This window comes from Dermacentor albipictus, chromosome 1 (assembly GCF_038994185.2).
Source record: "Dermacentor albipictus isolate Rhodes 1998 colony chromosome 1, USDA_Dalb.pri_finalv2, whole genome shotgun sequence".
Taxonomy (NCBI): Eukaryota; Metazoa; Arthropoda; class Arachnida; order Ixodida; family Ixodidae; genus Dermacentor; species Dermacentor albipictus.
The window spans coordinates 366671325-366686830 of NC_091821.1; the positions used below are offsets into that span (position 1 = coordinate 366671325).

At 49.5% G+C, this 15506-nt stretch overlaps 1 protein-coding gene across 1 annotated transcript in view; it reads right to left on the minus strand.

Moving 5' to 3' along the window:
- The window catches only part of LOC135906944 (ADAMTS-like protein 4), a 62392-nt gene that overhangs the window by 15565 nt on the left and 31321 nt on the right, over positions 1 to 15506 (minus strand). The window contains exons 3-7 of the mRNA XM_065438569.2: positions 10919 to 11139; positions 9040 to 9118; positions 6885 to 6987; positions 3639 to 3772; positions 2291 to 2486 (exon numbers count right to left, since the gene is read on the minus strand). Of these exons, the coding sequence (XP_065294641.1) occupies positions 2291 to 2486; positions 3639 to 3772; positions 6885 to 6987; positions 9040 to 9118; positions 10919 to 11139 (733 nt within the window). The remainder of the gene's footprint in view (positions 1 to 2290; positions 2487 to 3638; positions 3773 to 6884; positions 6988 to 9039; positions 9119 to 10918; positions 11140 to 15506) is intronic.

The window sequence follows — 15506 nt, forward strand, 5'->3', positions numbered from 1 at the left end:
CAATCAATCAATCAATCAATCAATCAATCAATCAATCAATCAATCAATCAATCAATCAATCAATCAATCAATCAATCCTTTCTTCGCACGTTTACAAGTAAGGCCCAATTATTATAGCAACGTTGGACCAGACTTGTCGAGTGAGTGAACTTCGGGCGAACGGACAAGCAAAATAACATCACATGCTTAACACCAAAAAGTGTGTGCAACACAATGAAATGATCCGCTTGGAGTGATCTTATAATTACGAATACTTGAAATTGCCGCTTCTGACAAAAACTGACGCGAAAGAAAAAGCAGGAAGAAATGAAGGATACCGATATGCCGAACAATCTGCCACACACGCTATACTAAAATGTATGGCCAAAATTGGGTTCGACAGCTAAAATGTCATTGCCAAAGCTAACGATGTACAACATATCGCATACATATATTTCTGTATTTGGGAACACAACACGAAGCGAGGCCCATGGCTTCTTCATTGGTTTTTCATCATGGAACTTGACTTGCGTAGCTTGGCATTGTGTAACCTGGAGCATGACTTGATCGCTGATGTCATCGATCGATGCTCCAACGCGCCGTCGATACTATGGCTATACACTGCAACGTTCACGCACGCGCTGTTCACGTCTTGTTTCTGATTTTCTCACCACAACGGGACCCTAATAGTTTCGCTGACATAAGCCTTAAGGTGTCTCGAAACGGTGCTGAAGCTGGTTGAAGGCTGCCGGTGACCAGACCCAGGATACTCCACACTGGCGCTGAACTCGGTGCCCCGGCTAACCCAGAAATGAAATTAGGGTGCGAGTTGCACAGCCAGTACGCATGCTCAAAACAACTTAAACTTAAAACAACCATTGCTGAAAAGCCTCGGGGTTTTTGATGAGGGCCGATCCCTGAGCACATCTAAAGAAACGCGGTAACTAATCTCTACACAGACCATGGACTTGGGCCAGTGGCAAGTAGTTTATGACCTGGCTACCCCGCTCAACGCCGATGGAGCGTCATGACAGGGACTTGCTCCACCGGATTCGGCCAGTAACACTCAAACGCCTTCTAAGTGTGCCGTATACCAGGCTTTACACGTCCATCATATAAAAAAAAAATTCGGCAGAACCTATCTCCCGATGACTGTCGACGGTAATGCGTTTAGCATTGAATCAATATAGCGACACAATGTATTGGCACCGTCGAAATGAGTTATGCATGAGGCGTGTGCTGCAGCGGGATTCCTGTTTCCGCGTCCCCAAGATCACTCAGTGCCGAAATGCATAGAGTACCGGCGCGTGCGAACGCTGCGAAACGCGTCATGTGGCAGCCGGGCTCCTTTCTCGCGCTTTCTGGACACGCTGCACCATCTAGTGGCACTGCCAAGAAGTCCGTGCGTGGCCTCCGAGACGAGAAGCGTGGTGCGCCGGTGCCTGAGAACGCTGGGAATCACTGTACTCTCAGTGACCGAAGTTGGCGAGATGTTCATTGAAGAGCCTCACATATCCAGCGTTTTTAATTCCGCAGCTCGCTAAAGCGTTGGCGTGATAGGCGTTCATTGAAAAGCGGCACATACACACTGTATTCGTGGCGCATCCTGCTAACGCGTCGGGTTGCTCTCCTTGTGATGTGGGCTTGATTCCTCTCAGCATCGGAGAAACTTCAGGGATCTTTTTCGTCATTGTGGAGCGGCACACTTCCAGTGGTACATACCTAGTTAAACATTATGGCGTGAAAGACGTTCATTCAAGAGCGTAGCTCCAAGTCGGCATCAAAGAGTTTCTTCGGATAGCGGTACCTGCCCAGTTGCGCGTCTACAGTGACCTATGTCAGCGTGAAAGAGGTTCCTTGAAGAGCGGCACGTATGCACACATTGCCACATACTCAGTGACCGCAGTTGGTTCGACGGTTGGTTTCGAACCCTGTTACATCAAGACAACATCCCGATGCGCTACCCATTCGGCCATGGAGGTTTGAAATTGCATAATCTTTTTTTTTTCTATGAAGGGGTACATTGCAAAGGGAGCTGCTTAGAGTAGTCATTGGCTCGGAGCTGCTAAGTCACAGAAGAGTTATTGAATCACGCCGGAAACGTAAATATACAACATAACATATAAACTCCACATTATAGGCTGCAATTTTACGAACGCTCACGCGTGCGCACGCACGTAAGCGCCGACCAAAGCACATTGCCGAAAGTGTGGAAGGGTGGGAGGGGCGTACGAATATACGCGCCAGTCGGTTCATCATCATGCGATGGCGTTTACATTGTATGTCGGTTATATGCAGCGTATGTCCTCACCGAGCCTGTTCCCTTCTGCCGTGGCCACTAGGCTGGCCGCTCCTCTGGGTATGGCCGCGATCACCTCGTAGTCCTTGGACAAGTTGCGCAGCGTCAGCAGACCGGAGAATGTCCGGCACGTCGCGTTGTCACCGCCGCACACGCCGCACAGGTCGGCGCTGCGCCGTGAGCTCACAACGCCGTCGCAGCCCACTGCCTGTGAGAGATGCGTCGGGAAGAGGGTCAACGTCGTGCACAAGGAGCGCCACAGTGGCTTGATGTGAGGCTCGAGTCATTCGAGCTAAGATGTCTTTATTCTCTCGCACGTATAGCGTTCAGAGGAAGGCGAAAGCTGCCGCATGTGCTGCAAAACGCCTCAAAAGTGCCACGCACGGGTGCTACAATGAGGCCGTATATGCCCAATTTGTGCGATATTCCCGCACGCAAGAACCGATTTTGCGAGCCACCTTCGCTGTCGCCTTGTTCGCTATTACGATTGGCGCTGATGCGCATCTTAACAACCCATTGTCGCACGCACACGGTTAGAAATTAGCGCCTGCGAACGAAGTGATCCATAGCCAGGGCAACTTGCTAGTGAAAAGTACCTCATACGGATGAAACACTGAGAATATCGGTAAATCAACCTGCCGAAACAACGGTATTGAAAGAACAAAGGATGCGTTTGCAAAACGTCATTTCCGGCTAATTACTGAACGATTGAAAAAAACAAAACAAAAAACAAGGCAAACTCAATTATTTCTTTACAACGATAGCTTTTCTACAAGTGGCCTTGTAACTTAAGATGCTGACTGATTCAGACCTGAGTGACATAATGCACGTTACGTTTAGTATATCCGTAATTAAAGAATCCGGAAGATAATTTCGGAGTGGTTGGCGCATGCATTCTCCCCGGCCTTGTATAAATGACGTCTGCCAACTAAATGAGGCACACGCGTTTGGCTGCTCCGGAAGACGCAGCGTAGAATATAAAGCTTCACCTTCTTCGCCGGCCGGGACGTGTTCTATATAGGGTAATTAAGGCATCAGTGCTCATAATGAGTACATGGGTTTCGGCACCGTCGACGTCACACACCTTCGCTCAACGCCCAGCGACGGCCGCCATATGCTGGCAGCCTCTCGCTTTTCAGATTAACTGCACGCGCGCGTTCTCGAGAACAGATGGCCCGTGAGCTCGTCATGCGACGGACGCGCGCAAGTGTCGCTTGACGTATGGATGTTGTTGAACGGCGAGAAATAACTGAAACCGCATAGGCCTCAAGGAGGCTCCAAACGATTCCGGAAGAAGGCGGCGGGCTCACCGTTAAAAGTTTCAAAACGGCCGCTCAGTTGCGCGGACTTATACACTCACCAGGCAGCTGCCACCAATGCAGACACGATCTTCCAGGCCAGCGGAACAAGGGGTGCCGTCTCTAACCACTTTGGCCAGCGTGGCGTAGAAGCGATGGCCCATCGGCTGACAATGCAACTGGCAGTCGGCCGGTTCTGCGGGCAAGCCGAAACCGCGGGTCACCGACGACATTGTGTGCTTAATGATTGGCGCATGCACGCCACGCGTATATATATACCGCATTCCTTGGCGCGGTTTGCAAAACAACGATCAGCGCTTGTCGAGAGCCTTCCATGTGCGAAAGCCTGTGTGTAGTTAAAAGGAGGCCTCGTTTGTTTTGGCACGCGGACCATATATTTCGCGACGCGCTCTCGACGCGGCGACCGGGAAGCGGAGCAAGGCAGCGCGCTGCGCATCGTCTCGTCTCGTTGACCAAAAGCGACGCGACGTGCCGCCTTGTGCGGCTGCGGCGCGTCGCCGGTGACGTGTTCGTAAACGACGGATCCAGCGCAGACCACGCGTGCGTCAAGGCACTTAAGTGGTTAGGCATGCAGGCAGAAAGAGACATATGCGTGTAGTTGGCACACGTGATAGTGGAGATTCGCTTTGTTTAATGTGTCGAAAGACGAGGCCGGTGTAAGCTTCCAAAGCAAGCGCAAAAATAAAGGAAATAAAAGAAAACCGATGGACGCAACGGTTCAGTTAACTGGCGGAGGCAAGTACTGTTTTGTGCATGCGTTTTTCTTTATTTATTTGTTGAGGAAAGGGAGAATTACTGTGACCCATCCAGTACAATATGGAAACTTCATCAGCGTGTACTTGATCTGTGCATAGACTCGGCGTTTGCTTGTGTCGTTTAAGTTCGAACACGATATGCACAAATGGATGCAAAAAAATAAGATTAGGTCTAACGCGTAAAATGCAGATCAGTCAAAAACATACCTGAACAGGGTGTTCATACGAAAGACACTATACTGAGGCATACTATCGCGTTTTCAGCGGTATTGAGTAAAAGATGTGTTGGAGAGTATCAGAAAAGCACATGAATCTAGCTGGGTTAATATACGGGTTCCTTTCTCAAGACTTTTCTTTCCGTATTGTCTACCGTCGCTGTGATAACGTAGGCGAAGCGCGCTGCTCTGACCACTGACGAAGCCCGAAAAAGGGATGACATTGCAATACAGCACTTGCATTATCCGATCGGTCCTACTAACAGAATGATGCTACGGCTTAGAATGTCGTCGAAAAAGAATGCCATCTCAACGTCTCCACAAAGTAAAAGCGGGGTGATAGAAATGCAATTTCAACGTGCGCGGTTTTTTCGCTGCACCATATATACCTACTGGCTATCTTGGCTGCTGGTCGGTGATCGTGGGGGAGTGAACATAACACATTCGTCCTTTGTTGGCTCGATGGTCGCCAATCTTCGGTACACTGGTACTTGTCTTCCTACCGCTTTGTCACAGTTCAGAAAAAAAAAAAAACACTGTTGCGACCGGACAAGAGGACTCACGCGATGCGGAACGCCACGCATACCCGCATAGACGTCTCTTACTGGGTGTCACATATTAAGTTGCTCAGTTTTTAATATATGCTGTTTGGGGTACGCTGGCCACGACACTGCTCGGATGCCCTTCGCTCGCAGCGGGTAGGCACGTGGAGAGGAGGGAAATAATCGATCGGGCAGTGTTGGCGCCGGCTTGCAGCGCGTGTCGCAAGTGGGTGGACTCGAATAGCTCGGATGAATTGCTCGCACCGAGTGGGTGTGCGCACACTCAGCGTCCACATGCGCCGGCGCACGGAGTTATATAAAAAAAAAATGGGGGGGGGGGACTGAAACATCTTGGGGCGAGCGCGGACCAATTGACGCGCGAAGCCGAAACAAGCGAGTGGCGTGTTGCCAAGATGGCTTCGAGCCCGCCGCTCTCATGCTGATAAGAGCGAGTCGTCGACCGGAACCAGTGCTCGCACCCTCTCTGACCGATAGAGGACGCCACAGGGAAAGCATGCATGAACAAAGTGGTGGGGGGATGCTACGAGTCAATTTACGATTCTCCGAACGCGCGGAGCGGCTATAGGGTTACGAGACCTCAAGCAAGGCCGCACGCTGGCGTGCATCTCGTTGGATGCCTCATTGTCCTCCCTCGCGCTTCGCTCGGGTGCCTCTCGCACTCGCCGTGAGCACGGAACGAGAACTTCCGAGCTGGCAAGAGCTTCCTCTTGTTGATTTGCCGAGGATGGCTCTATAGCTTATGTGGCGCCAGCTAAAGCGTTGTTCTGCGAAGATTACCTGTTACGTAACGTGTGGTTGCCGTGCTGAAAGTATGAGTCTGTTATGGGACGTCTTTTTTTGAAGCATCTAGCCATAACCAACCGCCGAGGATAACCGCCTTTGTGTTAAGAACTGCTGTTTTACAAGTTGTGTGGGTATCGTAGCGGTGCTTTTGTGAATTTGGAAACGCGTTTTTGGTGCGCGTTAGGAATACGAGTGTCCTTAGTTCCTGTATCATGTTCATACAAGCAGGCAAAGTTCCTTTTTGCATATATGCTTGCGTGCCTTCGTTATAATAATAATAATAATAATAATAATAATAATAATAATAATAATAATAATAATAATAATAATAATAATAATAATAATAATAATAATAATAATAATAATAATAATAATAATAATAATAATAATAATAATATAAATAATAATAATAATAATAATAATAATGAAAAAACAACTTAAATACGCGGTTCAACTGATGTGGGTGAAAGAATAAACAAGGAAACATAATTTTATTCTTCTGTACGCGAAAGCCTCTGCAATTATTTGCGTAAAAACCACACACAATCTCGTTTTTTTACGAGCTCTCGGCGATTTTATCGTCAATTCACTCTCGGTACATATACAGAATGAGCTGTAGTCTGCGGGAGTATTAAACGGGCTACAAGAAACCGCATTACTCAAGGGATCTGACTTTTAAAGAGATCTGAGCATTACTGAGTTCTAAAATATATTTAGGAAAAAAAGACTCGAGTGCTGCGGCTACATCATCGCTTTCTGAGGCGTGCAAGAACGTCAGTCACTTCTACACAATGAAAATCCCTGGGATTCCCTGGGATATCGACACGTCAATGAAACAAAGTCAAGAAACACGTCAATGAAACATACTACGAGAACAGCCGTTCCCATTAGAAAACTATTGAACACGGCCAGGATGCGCATTTACTCTTATACCAGCGTTCGCATTACAAAAGTTCCCAGAAAGTACTTACCCCTGATGAACTTCTTCCACACGTACTTATTGCCTTCGAAACTCATGTTGTCGAAGGCAGAGCACTGCTCCTGTCTCGGGTCGGCTTCGATGGCGTTACACGGCTGCGGCGGTCCGGAAGAAGAGGATTCAAAACGCACAGGAATTAAAATAGAGTAAGAAAAACATGAGGACAGTGTGAAAATGCACGAAAATAACAAATTGATTTACTTGGAAGCTACATGCACCCACACCAATTGCTTATACAATTATTACCAACACACAATGGTGAGAGAAATAGTAAGAAAGCGTTTAACGAGGGCACTCGCCTAGAAGAGAGCACAGAAAGAAAGAATAAGAAAAACAAATTCCGAAAGATTATCAAATTACGTGTCCTCTTGCGCTCTTTCGTTTAGTGTTTCGAGCAGCGGTATGCACATAAGCTGGGCGCGCATTCACCAAAAGACTCTCACGCTAGAACTGTTGAGCAAGAGCGAATTCCAGTCAACCCAGATGATGGAGATATTATCAGCGAAGAGGGTCAACCAATGACAAAACGCGCTGGCGAACGAGATACATTGTGAATTCGGCCGCTGATTTTTTTCATGAGCTGCGTGCAAACTTGAATCCCTGTTCTGACCTTCTCTTAGAGCCAATGTAAAAGAAATGCCCAATGATGTGGCGTATACACTTCCGAAAGAGGAACATGAACATGCAAGTGACGTGATCAGCGGGAAGTAGTAAGAAACTTTCACGTTTAAAGTCACGAGGTATACTTGCGAACGATGACTACGCGAACATTTGAAACGCCGTTCCTATTCTTCTGTCGCGCAAACGTATTATGACGTAACATGCAGCAGTAGCACAAGCACAGCAATTTCTTTAAAATGGCTGACAGGGGACGCGGCATGGAAATTTCTGCTAGACGTCGGCTTAAAATTTGTCTACCTTGCTACACAGAAGTGCGTGCTTCTATGCAACAAGGTAAACAACAGGGTGCGGTAAAAAATAATGACACAATACTGTTTAAATAATAGAACAAAACGCTTGTACTGCTTGTCTAATTGGCAAACGTTTGAGAACAAGAATGGATTTGGTGTCGGAGACCTTTTATAAAGTTACATTCGCAGCAGAGAGATGATCAAATAGACGAAATCTCCTTCAATTATTCAGGTCAGACTGCGTACGGATTTCTGGTGAAACGCAGGAGAGTATTTCACGACCGCAATAACTTCGTGTGAGATAAAAAAAAAATAAACTGTGGGGTTTTCCAAAACAAAAGGCACGTCGTAGTGGGGGCCTCCAGAAATTTGCACAACCTGGGGTTCTCTAACGTGCACCTAAATCTACGTACACAAGGTGCTTTCGCCCCCATCTAAATGCGGCCGCCGTGGCCGGGATTCGATCCCGCGACCTCGTGCTTAGCAGCTTAACACCATAGCCACTAAGCAACCACGGCGGCTTTAGTATGGGATAGAAGAAGCGGTTGCTGCGGCATAAAAAGACCAATTCATAATTTATCATCACCGGTCAGAGGATGTGCAGCCAACATGCACAACGTATTAAATGCAACACGAGAATGAAGGTTATGATGGTTAACGAATAAATATTGAAGTCAGTTATTAGTATTATCTAAAACAGAAGGCGCTTTAATACGTCACAGCGAATTGAATATCACATAAAAATATGAGTGTCAAAAGAAAAAGCTGAGTGGTGCGGCCACGGCCGGAGTAGACGTGCCACACGCCGGGAAGACGTCATGGCCGCGTCACGGTGACGCCTCCCTTACAGGGGAAGGCTAATCGTTCTGCAGGCATTCCTGATAAAGTTGCTTCACTCCCTCCCTCACATCTATATACGTTTTGTTTTGTATTGTTTCTTTTTCTTATGTTTTCATGTTTACATCTTTAGGCTATAGTAAAGTAAATAGGAGAAACTGTGAGTACCCTAATGTTAGCGTGCAAACAGCGCTGGTCACCACGCAAGACAAGATTTTCAACTGCCAACTCTCAGAAGTCACAATTCTAGGACACTGCATTGTATCAATCGGCATTGAATGGCTTTAAAGGCGCTGGCGTTTCATCTAAAAGACACCAAAGAAGAAGAAAGAAAGGAAGATCGCTGCCGGATTGGGCTTGAATGCCATGTAAACTTGCTCATAAGCTCACGTGACGTACCTCAACGCCGCATATTCGATAACGCTTGGCAGGTCCACGGCAGCGGCCAGCCTTCTTGCTGTTGCGCACACGGCGGTGCCTGCGAGTACAATGCAACAAACGGGCCGAAAAATGCGGCAGCATTTTGCAATGCTGCATGAGGCGAAGGGTAGCAGACATACGTGCACTGGCGTCAAACACAAAAAGCTGCGCGAATGCTCGGCTCGTAAATAACGACGGATAACGTTGCGCCACACCGTCTATATAGCATACGACGTAGCTGGCGGCGCGATAACTCTCGTCATCGTCATTTATAGGAACGACTGTACATCTCGCACAAGCCGATGGTCACGAACTTATCAATGCTATATACCACAGGAGGGAGAGCGAATAATCTTTTTTTTTTCTTTCTGATAGGCGGCGCAGGCTATTCGCCCCAGCTTGTATAGACTTCATCCTGCTATACGCCTTGCATCGTTTCTTGGCATCGCTTTATAGCGTAGCAGAGAAAGTAGGAAAATGTCGAAGCGGTTGGCGCTTAAAAAAGAAAAACCACGGAATCGGAAGAGCTGTAACCACGATGTCCAATACAGGAGCAAAACAAGCGCCACACGCTTGTCAAGAACGTGATCCCGTCCGCCGCTCGCGGAGTTCCCACACGTGTACCGCTCGCGGGCCCTAATTGCGCTGGGGGAATCGAGGCCGTGACTCGCGGCTTTTTTTCCCAAACCTTAGGCGGGAGGCGGGTCGTCGACACTCGGAGTTTCTCGCCGACCCTCGTTGCGGCTGAGGGTGGGAGTTAGGCGGCATTGGGCGCGCCCCTTGATGAAGAAGGATGCCCGTGAACCGCGCTCACTGCGAGCAGCCTGCCGAGGGGGCAACCCTTTGGACACACTCGGCTCGCCCGCCCGGCTCGGATCGTGCGGAACCGGCGCCGTTCTTTCATTTCGAGCGTGCTATAGACGCGCCCCGCGCGCCGTAAACGCTGGTCGTTTTTCTAAGCGTTAGCGACGTGGTTTAGGACTCCATTGCAATGAAGCAGGAAGGGGAGGGGGAAGGGGGGGGGGTGACCTTAATAACTACATGTGTTACGTACGTCTGGGACGCCGGGAGTTGGATGAGCGAAGTCGGAGCACCGCCGCCTTGCTTGCTATTTTACATTCGCAATCACGAACTGGCTTCGTTGCACGTTATATAGCCTTGATTAAATAAGCGCGGCGTCATGATTATTAATGCCGCCGGTAATCGCGAGGACTTTCTGACGGGCCGAGCTTGGCTTCCTGGCTCGAAGTAGGCCCGGTGTATCCCGAGGAAGCGGCTGTAAGCAAATGTAAAGACGCTTCTTCACGCGCGAAGACTTGATCTCCATCTCGATCTCCATCGTAGCTATCAAGCTTCTCTCTCTTCTCCCTTCTACCAGACCCGTAATTAGTTTGGCCACAACTGTGAGATTCAGGCCAACAGCGAACATCTCAGATTTTCTCTTAAAAATAATATTTCGTCTGAAGTGATTGATGGACAGTGTGAGCCGTTCTGCTGCGCTGAAAATTACGGAGAGCGGTGGATGGGTGGGGGGGGGGGTGGGGGGAGAGAGTAGTGCTGAGGAGATGACGATTACTAGCGCAAGTGGAAACTTTGCTTAAGTTACTCGTATAGAAGCCGACGACATTCACCATTTATAATTTTTTGGCTGACAGAAAGACGGCGAATTCTTTCACAGGGAAGAGAGGTAGGAAACAAGAGGGCCATCAGTGGGGAGTCTCTTCGATTCCTCGTGCCGCACTGCTCAGAACAGCCCGGGGCGCTGTGTACGCCATCGTTCATTGGCTGATAACAGCGTCTCGGGCAGTCCGGGGTGACAAATCCAAGACACTCAGCGATGGCCAGCCGTACTGCTCACCGCGGAGGCCTTCCTAGGCAGCGCCGTGTCTGGTAGGAGAGCCCGCCGCCGCAAGACCTCGAACAGGGCGACCAGGGGCCCCAGCTCGTCCAGCTTCGGCTCAAGGGCACAGCGGCTGTGGCCTGTGCGGCAGCCGCCGCTGAGGCGGGCGACGACGGGATGCCGTCCGCTCCGCTGCTGTTGCGCTGGCGCAGGTCTGCCGCCTTCGATTGCGCCGGATGCTGCGACGCCGCGAAAAGGCAACTTGTCAACGCGGCATGCGCGCCTGACGGGCAGATTCAAACTTCATACGAGTCGATACAGCGTGATCCGAGCAAGAAACAGGAGTTAACTATATATATAGTAGCGCAGGACCAAAACAAAACGAATTCGAAAATAACTGCGCGCCAGCGTTCGGTATAGCAGCGCTTTATTTGCACAGAGTCAAGCAAAGTCTGCAGTGTTTGTGTGACTGGCGTTAGGGTCCTTCAGTGTAGAAACAAAGTTCTGCATTTCCCGGCAAACATCAACTCTCCCCGCCAAAAGAACCCTTTGCTCCTCGTACGTGAAAGTTCCATTGAGTTTGTCAAAAGTCTGAGAGTCTTGAGCATATAAGTCGCTAAGACAAGTGCGTTCTGTGTGGACAAAAGAAGTGAGTGTATTTTTGAGCTTAATTCGCTACTTTTTTGCTGCGTAACACATATATGGGGTTTGTTGAGGGGCCTTCAAAGCGATCATATACCAAGACCGGTGGACCAGTGAGGCCTTGGAGGCGCGATGGTCGAGCACGGCTCGATTCTCCTGGCCGAATTTCGAGCACACCCGTGCCCCTACTCCCTTCCTCCTCCCCGCGCTTCTGGCGCGGCAGTGAGTAATCCTCTAGGTGCGTCGGACCGCGGGCGCGATGCTAATGCGAACGGCTCGCGTGCGCGCGGGGCCCTTTTCGCCGCCGCCGACGCCGACGCCGCTGGCGTGGCTGGTACACACGTCGTGCTGCTGTTTGCTGCTGCCGCGACGGACGGCGGCCGTCGAGGCGACGGACGCGTGTTCCGAGTAATGTGCTTCCCCATCCTCCCCCCTCCTCTCTCTTTCAGGCTGACGGCGCGTGCTGGCTGGGCACGGCGTTTGGCAGAGGAAGAATGGGGCCTCGCGCCTCGTGTATGCAAACGGGCATCGCTCTCTGCGAGGCTCCGGCGAAGGCCCTTTGTGCTCGTGTCTCTGTATACATAATGCACGACGTGCGCCGACGCCGCAACGGCTGCGGCTGGGCGCGTGGAAGCTCTCCCTCGTCCGTGGGCGCCCGACGGCGAATTCGTCTTCGGAAAACGGCTCTCGCGCCACATTTGGAGAAACCCGGGTGGTGGAAGGAAGGCTGCGTGCGCATGGCAGCCCACCATCTTTCGGGACGCAAGAGCACACACTGCGCTATTAATAATAAGTAATAATAAGAAAATTTGGTTTGCATATCGCGTTCAGCGCGACGAAATGCGTGGTGATACAGTGCACAATTTATACGAGCAGTCATTATGCCATACAGTCTTAAGAAAGAGGGTGGGAAGCATAAAGAAGGTTTAGCAAATGAAGCTTCCACTGCACTCACATGCTTGATATCAGAAAGGATACTGATATTGCGCAAAGCTACGATGCGTGCAAGTGCCCGCACACCTTCGCCACAGGATTGATCCGCCCGAACTTTCCACACTATCGTCATTGGACAGATCATCAAGTCCATCACAAACCTCTTAATCTGCTTAAACGACATCCGAGGACCCGCTTCAGTAAGCTTTCCCACACGAAAGCACGCAAAATATGTGGGCGTCAAGCGAGAGGCATAACATCATAAAATCAACAGACTTGAGCGATTCCTACGGGTCTAAACTCATCTAATGCGTTAGCAGCAGGTTCTCGGAGCGGACACCGCCATATTCTCATAAACAACTGCTTTGCGATACACGTCGCGTTCGTGCGCTACGCGGTAGCGCCTAGCGCGACTTCGTTCCGTATAATATTGACATGCGTACATTGTTTGATATTTTTTTTTGGGGGGGGGGGGACCATTTTTCACCGCCTAACCACTGTTACAAAGTTATCGCTGGGCGGAAGACTCGCCTTCATGTATCGGAACTTTCCCGAATGTAGCCAATAATCTTGTCTAATCGGACTGCATGCATGAAGTGAGCCTTGGTGTACAGTCAAGCACAAAGGTTTACGGACAGCGGGATCTCGGAAAATGATCAATTTCCGAGCAGCCTGTAACAGCAGTCAGTAAAACCGAACATCACAATGTCGTTCAGATACACTGGTACTCTAAATGCGAATACTAGGCTGCGTTGTGAGGCTACGCAGTTTCTGGAATGAACGCGAGCGCCTGTTATTGCGCTGGAATGTACGATGAATCATGCATAAATAAACGACGCACTTGACCCGTAATTTAGGTTTTCGACGATTGACGACTGCGCTCGCCGCTACATCTGTGCTCGAGTGCTACTTGTTTTTCCTCGGCGCAAGTTCGTCCAATAAAGTGTCAGTTTCGGGACTCGCAGTTGTGCCACTGTCGGGTCCTTCACCGTCGCTACAGCGCGACAATATGGTGTTCCGGTGAGCGCCGACGGCTGGAACAACCACTGACGCAATCTCTGGCTTAAACCAGGCGGACGCGTAGATTACCACGACTGAAACAGCAAACGCAGACGGTGACCTTGTCGGGAATAAACTAGCTCGAACTTGACCATAGCCTACGCGCCGCCCGACCGAACAGAAGAAAGCTCGCGAGAAAGAAAAAAAAAAGAAAGGTAAAAGAAAAAAAAAGCTTCCCGAGAGCAAGGTTAAAGAGTCTGATCTTGAGAGTGAAAGGACGGCCTTACGACTCCTGCTTGAATTACAAGGCGCATCGTTTGACAGAGCGACGTGAAAGCTGAGCTCTTTTTCTTCATCGCCCCGCCCCAGCGCCACACGCCACGACAACGCGAGGAGTGCGGAGAGGGCATAAAGCGCAGCCGCTTTTTTGCCAGGACGTGATCCGTCTTCATCCCCGTCTCACTGTTTTCGAGCTCTCCTTCTGCGGCCTCTTTCCCCACGATGTGCGTGCATCCGTGTTGGTGCGTGCGAGTGCAGAGCCGTTTCGGAGGCGCAGCTTGAGGACCGTACATCCGCGTTCCACTCTGGTCGACGGTTGCCCAGTGCTACATACGCCAGCCAGCCTCACGCCCACCACCCCTATGGTACAGTGCGTACTATACATGATGTTTCAGCGAATACTTCCCAATATTTTTTCTTAATTGCCTGTGGCAGATCGCGCGATTGTAGTTGATGAGCTGGCCTATACTCGAACAGGCGGACATGCATAAAAAATTGAAATGCGTAATCTATAAATTCACTAATGAAGTTTTTAACGAATTACCTCATGGCATGTATTGCAATTTACAAATTCTACCAGGTGAGATTTCAAGGCATATCAACTTGAAAAGAATTGAGTGGATGACTCCATTTACGAGATATGCGCCGTCAAACTTGCGGTAAAAAATGCACCGCCGTTCCACTTACTTTCTTAACAAAACGGTGTTTTATGCATTGAAACACGAAAGTAACTGGAAAGCTAATGCTTTCCCCCGGGAAGTTTGGGAATTAATATCTCGAAGCTGGTATCATCCTGTGAATTCGTTCCAAGTCGATCCGCTTTGCAAAATCCCTATAATTTGCTATAATTTAATTGTATATTGAAATATGTGCCACAAGTAAGTACTTAAAAACTTAATTAGTGATTTGTTCTTAATTAGTCGATTATGCATTTAAATTTTTCGTGCAAGTAATGTCCGCCTCTTCGAGTAGACCAACTCATTGACTAGAATTTTGCTATCTGCCACAAGTATTTAAATAAAGAAAAAAAATGTGAAACTTCGCTGAAACACCCGGTATAACTTTGGTCTTCTAGCGCCTGTGAAGCGTACAAACTCGTGGAAGAATCATATGAATACTTTGGTAGTGACAGCTGTTGCAATTGATGCGCTGCCTAGAACCTTTAGATCAAGCCGCTTCCATTTAGGGCGGATCGCAAAGGAAAGTTTTCCCCCAAGCCATCTGCTCGGTGTCCGTTCTCGGAACGTGGACGTGACAGTTCGAACGCTGCATTCTTTCCCATATACGCATCTTCTCCAGCATCCTCCTTCTCCGGACACACATATCACTGAAATGTCACGCCAGCGTTCAACCTTACACTTCTGCGATTTGCTTTTTCTTGCTCGCTCTTCCTTCTTTATTACAGTGCATTCTCACGAACTCGCGGCTTAAGAATTAGAATCAAGTGGAGAAAGTGTACGCGACGGCAAGTTGCGCGTTCCGCTTGGAGACAACGAGGGGACGTCCGTGAGAACGGGCTGGCAGAGCGGCTTGCGGCAGGGGTTCGGCGCGAGTGCCGGCGGCTGCCAGAAAGCAACCGGCGCACTTCATTCATTCGATTGAGGACGTCCGGTGGAGATCCATATGTGTCGCGTCGCGGTCGCGATGAGCGTCAGGCAACAAATGTAGCTCACGCCTTCCCCCCGACCGATGTCGTCTTCGTCATCGTGTCTTCCGGCTGCCCTTTGCGGAGGGCTAGCCCGTCGGTACCGGA